Source organism: Dipodomys ordii, unplaced genomic scaffold, assembly GCF_000151885.1.
Source record: "Dipodomys ordii isolate 6190 unplaced genomic scaffold, Dord_2.0 Scaffold71, whole genome shotgun sequence".
NCBI classification, from domain to species: domain Eukaryota; kingdom Metazoa; phylum Chordata; class Mammalia; order Rodentia; family Heteromyidae; genus Dipodomys; species Dipodomys ordii.
This window is the reverse complement of record NW_012267287.1, coordinates 4,607,022-4,616,990: the sequence shown is the minus strand read 5'-3', so window position 1 is coordinate 4,616,990 and position 9,969 is coordinate 4,607,022. Positions and strand designations below refer to the sequence as shown.

Sequence of the window (9,969 nt, the reverse complement as noted above, 5' to 3'; positions counted from 1 at the left end):
CAAGAACGGCCACGGGGAGGGGCCGGTCAGATTGTTGGGAACAGAGTCCTGGTGCTTGGCTGCGTCAGATGACACCCCTGTAACTGCTGGATTGCGGGGCGGCCTGGCAGAGAGGAACATGGGATGCCACAATGGCAGATGGGCATTTGGGGGGCTGGGGCACGTGGCTTTCCACCTATGGGTACAGAAGCCTTCTGTTCTTTGAAGAACTGGCCCAGCCACACTGGTTGGCAACCACAGAGTTCAGTCTCCCGCGACAGTGAAGTATTGTTACTGAGGGTGGGAAAGACAGTCTTGCCAGACACACAGCCCGTGTTTACCTTATGTATTTATTTATTATTCTAGGGAGGGCTCGTGTAGTTTAAGGGAGTTGATGGTTCTCTAGTTAAACACCCAGTGAGCCCAAACAGAAGAGCTGTCTTAAGCATTTCTAAGGTGGCATCCGTTCCCCAAACCCCCTGATAACTGGAGAGCATCCCGTGCACAAGCTACCGAGGCTGTTTGTTGTACTTGAGCGGAGACCATGAGAGGCCATGGGCATGGCACTAGTGAGGTGCATCCATCACATGAGAACCTCATTCATCCTCACAGCAGCCCCATAAGGTTGGCCCTGAAATCTCCCAAGATACAAAGAAAAACTTAACCCTTCTCCACTCACAGCTCCTAAGCCACAGAGCCAGCCCATGCTGCCTGGGACACGAGCTGGCTCAGGGGCCTTGGACCACAGAGGCCCACAGGGAATCTCAGGGCTACTGGGGGCACGCTGGGCTCTGCCAGGAAGAGGAAGGCATAGTCTCATGCTCCTGCTGGTGCAGCTCCTCTTAGCAGCCGGCATTGTTGACTTAGCAACCTCCTTCCAGTACCTGCCTTCTGAGGAGTAGGGGCAGCTGGAGTTAGCTGTGAATGGGAAAGAAGCACAAGCCACCACCCACCTCCTCCAGCGTCAGCACCGTTCCTGTTCTACAGCACATTCTCTAGGAAGCGTGTGCAGGTGCCTCCCCAGCCTGCGCCTTCCACTTCTCTCAGTAGAGAGGGAGAACTGTTTGGAGGCTGGTGGAGTATGAAACACATGATTTACAAAGGGCCCCTCGGTGCCTTCCCACCACATGCCCGCTTCCGTCCTGTTTTCTCCTCCTGTGTGATCATCCACCTGCTCTGACCTTGACTTCTAATTGCTTCCAACACTGGATAGATGTGAAAGCCACGCTTGGACCACAGCTGGAGTCATGTGTTCCCTGTTGTTGTCAACTTTAAGACCCTAGTTGGAAGTACTGAAGGTCCCTATCTTCCATCTCCAGCACTGAGCCTTGTGTGGACCTTCAACAAGATCCCGTGCCCAGCCAGGCTTTGTTAAGTCTCAGTTCTAGATTTCCTTTGAGGCTGCTCCACCCCTTCTTGCTCCCGCCCTTGATTGCTTCAACTCACACATCTCATACACACAGAAGACTGGATATAGTGTTAGAAGGAATGCAATGGCATTATACAGAATGTAGACAGCATCAGACAAAACGTAGGTAGTATTAGATAGAATGTAGATGGCCATTAAAACATTGGTGCATTAAATAAAATGCCGATGTCATTAGACAGAATGGAGCTAGTTCTAAACAGAACAACGCAGGTGGCATTGGATAGAATGTAGATGTCACCGATAGAATGTAGATGGCATCACCCAGAATGTGTGGGTGGCACTAGATGGAATGTAGCTGGCGTTGAGAGAACGTAGATGGCATCACCCGGAATGTGTAGGTGGCACTAGATAGAATGTAGTTGGCATTGATAGAATGTAGACATCTTAGACAGAATGACGTAGGTGGCAATAGAGAGGATGCAAACAGCATTTTCAGAACGCTGTAGGTGGCCCCAGGCAGAAGATAGATGGTGTTCAAATGCAGAAGTCCTAGAACAGAAGCCTTCCATTTCCCCCACGTGCAAATCTGCGGTCATCACTGTGCTTTAACTCGGGCCCTGTCCTTTGACCCCATGCCCAGATTCCACCTGCCACTTCTTGAGCATCCTCACAGCCTATGCACTGGAAAGACTCATCAAGCTGGGCTCCTCTGTGGTACCCACTTCAACCACCGTTCTTGTGGTTATCAGTGGCCTCTGTGTGCCATAGACCGTGGAACCTTGTCATCTGTCTCTCTTCACCCTCTATCAATATTCAACACACTGCTCCCTCATCCTCTTAACGTTCTTGCTTCCATTCCTCACCCCATCACCCCGCTTGCGTTCCCCAGCTCTCTCTCCTTCACTACTGATGCTCCCCATCTTCTCTTTCCAGCTGGAGTTCCTTAGGGATTTTGCCCTTGGGGGCCTTACCTAACCCAGGGCATGAGTTACCATTTTCCATGAGACCATTTCTTGAGCTCCACTCTTGTTTCCAACTGTCCACCTGATATGTTCACTCTTGAACCTCAAAACTCCTAAATAGAACTCCCCATCCTCCCGTCCCCAGGTCTCTTACTTTCTGTTAGGTTACCCGAACAGAACCAGGCCTGGGACCCAGATTGCTGGTTCTAGTGGCCTTGCTCTTTCTACTCTGTTCCTATCTTTTTGAACTTTGGCTCTTTCTTACTTATCTGTCAGCTAAGAGTGGCACCAGTAGGGCCAGCACATTGCATAATTCAAGAGGGATATTTACAGTGTCAACTGTTCAAACCTCAGCCATGGAGTTACAGTGACTAGAACCCAGGGGGTGGCAGGGATGCTGTCCCCTCCTGCCTTCTGCCCCCTTCTATCACATGGGACCTATTGCCTTACCTCTTTCCCTCTCTTCCACTCTACTCCATCTGTTCTGCTTGCTGGGAACATCTGGCCAGCCATGCCATCAGACTGTGGACACAAGTGAATTGATTATGGTTCCTGAGTGTGAGAAGTATAGGGGTGACTCAGTCATGATTCTCCAGAGAAACAGAACCAGGAGAATATGTGTGTACACAGACATGGACACACACAGACACACAGACATATAGTCTGTGTGTCTAGATTTATTTTAGGAAATTGGCAGGCTACAAAGGTGGTTCTGTGGTAGAGTGTTTGCCTTATATGCATGAGGCCCTGGGTTCGATTCCTCAGCACCCCATAAGCAAAAAAAGCCAGAAGTGGCGCTGTGGCTCAAGTGGTAGAGCGCTAGCCTTGAGCTGAAGAGCTGGGGGACAGCGCCCAGGCCCAGAGTTCAGGCCCCACAACTGACCAAAAAAAGAAAAGAAATTGGCTCTATGATGTTGGAGGCTCTTTCAAGGTCATCTCCTCTTTTAAAAGCCAGCTCTGAGATGGCAGTCAGGGCTCTGACCTGGGTCCCCATAATTAGAATTTTAAGGGCATAATGTTTGCTGAGTAAATATTTAATGTGTACTACCATTCAAACTCATTTGAAAGACACACAGACATAGTTTAAGTTCTTACAATATCTCATATTGCACATGTATCGATGCATCTATTTTTTTTGGGGGGGGGGAACTCTGGGCCTGGGTGCTGTCCCTCAGCTCTTTAGCTCAAGGCTAGCGCTCTACCACTTGAGCCACAGCGCCACTTCTGGCTTTTTTTTCTTTTTGCTTATGTGGTGCTGAGGAATTGAACCCAGGGCCTCGTGCATGCAAGGCAAGCACTCTACCACTGAGCCACCTTCCCAGCCCCTTCGATGCATCTATTTTTAATGTTGAATAATGCATATTCATGAATATACCTTTCTTTATTTGTCAAGCCAGTTGATTTGAGCATTTCTGCCTGGCATCCCACATTCTGATAGCGTAGTTTAAGCATGACATGAATGTATCAACCTATGAGCATACCATAATGTAGCCAAACTTTTCCTGTTATAGATGTCATGGCTCCAACACGTAAAATGCTCCAATGAGCATTTTATGACCGAAATCTTAGTGCACATTTTTATCCATGCATTAGGATAAATTTTCACCTGTGGATTAGTTAGTCCAAAGGACATCGATGCCTCTGTGGCTCTAGAAATGTGACGTGGCTCTGTGATTGAGTCTGGCTTTGCAAGTGTGAAGTCCTCAGTTTACACCCCAGTAGTACCAAAAAACATATTGTCTATAGAAAAACCTATGTCCAAACTCCAGAAAAGGCAGTTTCCATGTTCTATCCAGCCAGTGCTCTGAGGTACAATTTTGGCGACTGTTTCCAACTTAACTCGCGAGGCTGGCACTTGTCTCAGCTTCCACTGACTTCATTTTCACCTCTGTGCGACAGACAGTCTAGCGCGACCTTCTGAAGGAGAATAGTGGGAGGAGCTTCCTGCATTCAGCAGCCAGGAGAGCCGTGTGGGAAACACACCTGCTCCCAGTGCCCATCTGAAACGTGACCTGATGCAGACGGGCAGTGCTGGGTCTCCAGGGCACCTGGGCCCAAGGGAGGATCTACTGCATCTTATCCCGGGTCTTCATCAGGTGTCCCTTGAAGCAAAGTCACTGAGGGTCACCTTGTCTTGGACTGGAAGTGTCTAATAACCTCTTGTCTTTCTTTCTCAGGACCAGCAGAGATCCAAGATCAGAACTGTTAACCATGACAGTCAGTGAACAGGACCCAGCAGGAAGCAAAGAAAACGAACTGGCAAGAAAAAAAGTGGTCAGTCCTGTTTCTTGTCTTTCTCTTTTTCAAAAAATGTTCTAGTGGCTCACGCCTGTCATCCTAGCTGCTCAGGAGGCTGAGATCTGAGGATCAAGGTTCAAAGCCAGCCTGGGCAGGAACATCTGTGAGACTCTTATCTCTAATAAATCACCAGAAAACTGGAAGTGGCGCTGTGGCTCAAGTGGTAGAGCGCTCGCCTTGAACTGAAGAGCTGAGGGACAGCGCCCAGGCCCAGAGTTCAAGCCCCACCACTGACCCAAGAAAAAGTGATATGCAGAGGGGTTAAAGTTACTGTCACTCCCTTCCCTCACTCTCTCCCATTTCCCCTTCCTGTCCCACCCACAAGTTGTATAGTTCACTTTCAACATGTGTCCAGTGAGTGAGAAGCCCTGCTGCATTCGCTCCCTCCATGTCTGCACCTCCCCTTGCTCGTCTTTCTCCGTAGGAGCATTCTGGGGACACAAGGCCGGCCCTTCTCGGCCCCTTCCCTCCTTTCTCCAGGGAAGGGAGGTTAGTGTAGAAGACTGTGAGGAGCCGGTGGTAAGGCTCCGTGACCCAGGTCTCTCGGCCACACCAGGGTGATGGCAGCCTGGGCCCCAGCTGACAGGCAGCCTAGAGGCTCACCGGACACGATCTCACGGCCGAAGCTACGCTAGCTAATAGAAAGCGGAGCCAATCACAGGTGGCCTCTGGCAGAGCCTTCTCCTTTCAGCCCTATATGGCTGTCTTCTCCCTGTCTGCTCATGTGGTCAGCGCGCACACGTGTGTGTGTATGTGTGTGTGCACGTGCATGCATGTGTGTGATAAATGTGGTGTGTGTATATATATGTACGTGGTGGGCCCAAGTCCTTGTTTCTTTCTACAAGACACCAGACATATTGGATTAGGGCTGACCCACGTGACTTCACATGACCTGATCACGCCTTTAAGTCTCCTAGATCTCAACATGTGAAGCAGGGATGCCATTGACCCCGTAAGTCACACTCGGTCATGGGCTGTGTTCCACCTTCCTATCTCTCCTCACCTCCATGACCCTCCTCACCACCTCCATGACCCTCCTCACCTCCATGACCCTCCTCACCTCCATGACCCCTCCTCACCTCCATGATCCTCACCTCCATGACCCCTCCTCACCTCCATGACCCTCACCACCTCCATGACCCCTCCTCACTTTCATGACCCTCCTCACCTCCATGACCCTCCTCACTTTCATGACCCTCCTCACCTCCATGACCCTCCTCACCTCCATGACCCTCACCACCTCCATGACCCTCCTCACCTCCATGACCCTCACCACCTCCATGACCCTCCTCACCTCCATGACCCTCACCACCTCCATGACCCTCCTCACTTTCATGACCCTCCTCACCTCCATGACCTCTCACCTCCTCCATGACCCTCCTCGCCTCCATGACCCTCCTCACCTCCATGAACCCTCCTCACCTCCATGAACCCTCCTCGCCTCCATGACCCTCCTCACCTCCATGACCCTCCTCACCTCCATGACCCTCATCTCTATGACCCTTATCACTTCCGTGACCCTCACCTCCACGCCCTCTAGCTGTCTTTCTTAAGCCCTCTCCCCTTTTCTGACCTCCCCAGCCATCCACTTCTCTGACTTGTTTCCACCCACCTGACTCCACCCTACCTCCCCACACCACCCACCTCCCTGAACCTGACCTCCCCTCAGTGAGCACTCCCCTGCATTGACCTCTGCCAACTCCCTGAACACACCCCACTGCCCCCACCCTGAGACCCTCCCTGAACACACAGCACTGCCCCCCACCCTTGAACACACCCCTCTGCCCCCCACCCCTGAACACACCCCTCTTCCCCCCACCCCTGAGACCCTCCCTGAACACACCCCTCTGCCCCCCACCCCTGAACACACCCCTCTGCCCCCCCAGGCCCTCCCTGAACACACCCCTCTGCCCCCCACCCCTGAACACACCGCACTGCCCCCCACCCGAGACTGTCCCTCATTTCTCAACCCTGACCACTGTGCGACTCTGCCCCTGCCCACCTCCCAGACCCCAGCCCACCTCCTCCCCTCCCCACCAATACCCACTTCCCTGGCTGTCCCCATCACCACCCCCCTTCCCTTCCATGGCTCTCTGAGCCCTGCAAGCTACCGGAGCCCTCCCTCTCACCCCTGCGCACCTCCCACTTCTTCACACCTACCTCCTACCCACTCCCATCTCCCTCACCATTCCCCCAGTCAGTCTCCAGACTTTTCCGTGACTCCTCCCCTCCTCCTTGGCGTCCTCCCCACCTGCCTGACCCCCCCACCCCCCAGTCCTGTCCACCTCAGTCACTTCTACCCCTGTCCCTGGAATCTCCTAGCACCACCCGCGCCCTCTCCCCATCTCCTCCATCCCTTCCCACCTGCCTGACTCCAACCCAAACCCCGCGTCCCCCACCCCTCCACCCCGTCCCTCCTCCCCACAGGGGAGGGCACAGGCAAGGGGCAAGATGGGGAACACGCAGCAGGCTGGCAGAGGTCAAGGGGGCACAGTGGCTAAGCATCGAAGATGGACAAGGTTAAGGGCGGTGAGAGGAAGGGCCTGTGCGTGAGCCGGAGACTCGGCGTGCCCAGGATCCCCAACTACTGGTGTGAAAAATGAAGAATGGGGTGTATCAGAGTGAGCTGCGGTGCCAGCGCTGTGTGCCCCGGGATGCGGGGACCCCAGCCCAGCCCCGCGTCTGCCTGAGGGTGTGGGCTGGCCTGTGTGGAGGGGACCGGTCCTGGGACCCCGCCCCAGGGCGAGGGGTCTCACCGGGGACAGAGTGGACTGAGCGCCACCTCGTGGTAAAGGCTGCTGCTGCGGATGAGGAAACTGAGGCTCCCCGCTCGCCTCCTCACCTCCCGGCCCCTGCCCCTGCCCCGGCCTCACCTCCTCACCTCCCCGCCCCTGCCCCTGGGCCTCACCTCCTCACCTCCCCGCCCCTGCCCCCGGGCCTCGCCTCCCGGGGCGCAGCAGGAGCTGATGCTTCTGGGAGTCCCAGATGCAGCTGAGATGAGTGCGCCCCCCCCCAGCAAGCCCTGCCGGCTCTGCGCCGCCCCCAGCGCGGGCTCGTGTGGCGCTGAGTGCGTGACTCACGCAGCCCGGGCCTAATGACCCACCTGCCTTCTCCCCGCGGGCGGCGCCCTCCGCCCCCGCCTTGCAGGCCCCCCGCCCCGCAGGCCCCCGCCCCGCAGGCCGGCCGTACCCCGCCGCTCTGCCTCCGCCCTGCTGGCTGCCGCTGGAAGAAGGAGCCTGTGCGGCCGGGCTGAAGGCGCCGGTGACTGAGATCCCCGCGGCCGCGCTGCCTGCATTCTAGCATATTCCCGTGTGCACGAGAATTCCCGTGTGCACCTTAGGGTGCGTCCCGAGCCAGCTCAGGTTGCACGGGGATGCGGCCTGCCCCGGACAGCGCGGGCAGAACACAGTCATAACCCAGAGCCCAGCTCCGCCTTCTCCAAACCTACGTGGCGGGTCTGCTCCAGAGCCACAGACAGCCCGCGTCCATCCCCGGCGCGGCCAGCGGCTGAGTGCTCCCATCAAGCTGCAGAATACCCCTGGAGGAGCGCTGGAGAAGAGCAATGTGCCATGATGCCAGTGTGCTCAGAGAAGTGCACTATGAGGACACAGGCAAGCGCTGGAACTCATGCAGGCTTCAGAGGCAAAGCCGGGGACTCCTCCCTCCTGTCCCAGACATTCACAAGTGTGTGGGATCAAGGCCAGTCACTCCACGTGGAGAGCCGGAGACACTGCAGGATGGGGGGGGGGGAGGAATGCACTTCCTGTTACCTCCGAAGAGGCCAGGTTTTCCTTTAAGAGTCTTCGGTTGCTGTGATGATTGGGGAGGGGGTGGGGGGCAGGGCAGAAAATGCAAGTGGTTCCTGTTAGGGCTTGAGCAGATTGCTCCATTTCCTGTCTGGGGACTCCTGCCCTCCCGCTGTGGACTCTGCCTCCTCACCCGCAGAGATGCCCTGGCAGAGTCCAGAGTCCTGGGGCAGCGTGGAGCCGGGAGCTGGGCTGCCAGGCCCCTTGGGAAGAAACTCAGCATGGATTCCAAGGACCTCAGCCTGGCACCTCTGACACAGGACGGCCCTAAGAGCGAAGCTCCGGGTGGAAGGACCGGGAAGGTAAACACAAAATGGCCTCAGGGCCTGGGTGGGCACTGAGAGACAGGGCTCAGGCCCCACCTGGAGCCGCCTGCAAAACAGATCCTCCACGGAGAGTTCTGCACCGTGCCTGAGAGCCGTCCCCCTCCTTCCCCTCCCAGGTCACCAGGCAGTGACGCCAACGATCAGGTTGTGGCACTCTTTGCTCCGGAGGGAGCCATGGGAGGAGGAGGGGGACAGGCAGACCGCCAGGCTGAAGAGACAGCTCCGTCCACCGCTTTCCACCCTCGGCCAGGCCTCCTGCGTCTCAGCGGGTGGGTGCAGACAGGAGCCGGCCACGTGAAGTCTTTACGTTCTCCACACATTGTCTATCTTTCTCCCCGCCCCTCTTACCTTCTGCTGGTTGGTGAGAACTCCCTGCCCTAGCAAATACCATACACTGTGAGCCTTAACAGTAGAAATGCTGTGTCTCGCCATCCCGAAGGCTCACACTGGGAACCGAACCGCCCGTGGGCTGTGAGAGGGGAGTCATCCCATGAGTCTGTCCTCAGAGCTGGCTTCGTGGCAATATTGGGCTTCCCCTGGTCTGAGGCAGCTTAACTCCAGTGTCCATATCAACGTCTCCCCTGTACGGAAGAGAACTTGCAAGTGCTCAAAATGCGCAGGGCCCCTTCCACGCATTGCGTCTCATGTGACGACTCACGCCCCTCATCCTAGCCACCCAGGAAGCTGAGGTCTGACCATCAAGCTTCGGAGCCATCCTGGGCAGATCAATCTGAGCAACTCATCTCCAGTTGACCTGCAAAAAATTAAAAGGAACTGGAGGCATGGTTCAAGTGGTGAAGCACCAGCTATGAGGAAAAAGCAAGAGCTGAGTCCAGGCCTCCGTACCAACACAAAAAGGAGGAAGAGGGGGAAAATAGAGTAAAACAGAGGACAAGGGACTGAGGGCATGGTTCAAGCTGGGGCACATCTGCCAAGTGCAAGGCCCTGAGTTCAAATCCTCATACTGAAAACGAACGAACAACACTGAATGTCAGGACTTGGAGGAGGTCCAGCGCCCTCTAATGGGCTCCCCCAGCGGAGCGGACGGTCTCCACCGTGACTGATGGATGCGTTTTCCTTTCTCTTCCCAGGACTGGTCCTGCTGGCTGGTCGTGGCCTCTCTGGTGGGCGCCTTCGGTTCCTCATTCCTGTATGGATACAACCTGTCGGTGGTGAACGCTCCAACCCCGGTGAGTGTCTGTGCGTCGCCCAGCAGAGGGCGCTGCGGC

The 9,969-nt window shown here is 55.5% G+C and overlaps 1 protein-coding gene across 1 annotated transcript in view; it reads left to right on the top strand.

The window, feature by feature from the left end:
• Positions 1 to 8,532: 8,532 nt before the first annotated feature.
• Positions 8,533 to 9,969, top strand: part of Slc2a9 (solute carrier family 2 (facilitated glucose transporter), member 9) — a 68,687-nt gene continuing 67,250 nt past the window's right edge. Inside the window, exons 1-2 of the mRNA XM_013023963.1 lie at positions 8,533 to 8,716; positions 9,832 to 9,930. Coding sequence (XP_012879417.1) covers positions 8,636 to 8,716; positions 9,832 to 9,930 — 180 coding nt within the window. The 5' untranslated portion in view covers positions 8,533 to 8,635. The remainder of the gene's footprint in view (positions 8,717 to 9,831; positions 9,931 to 9,969) is intronic.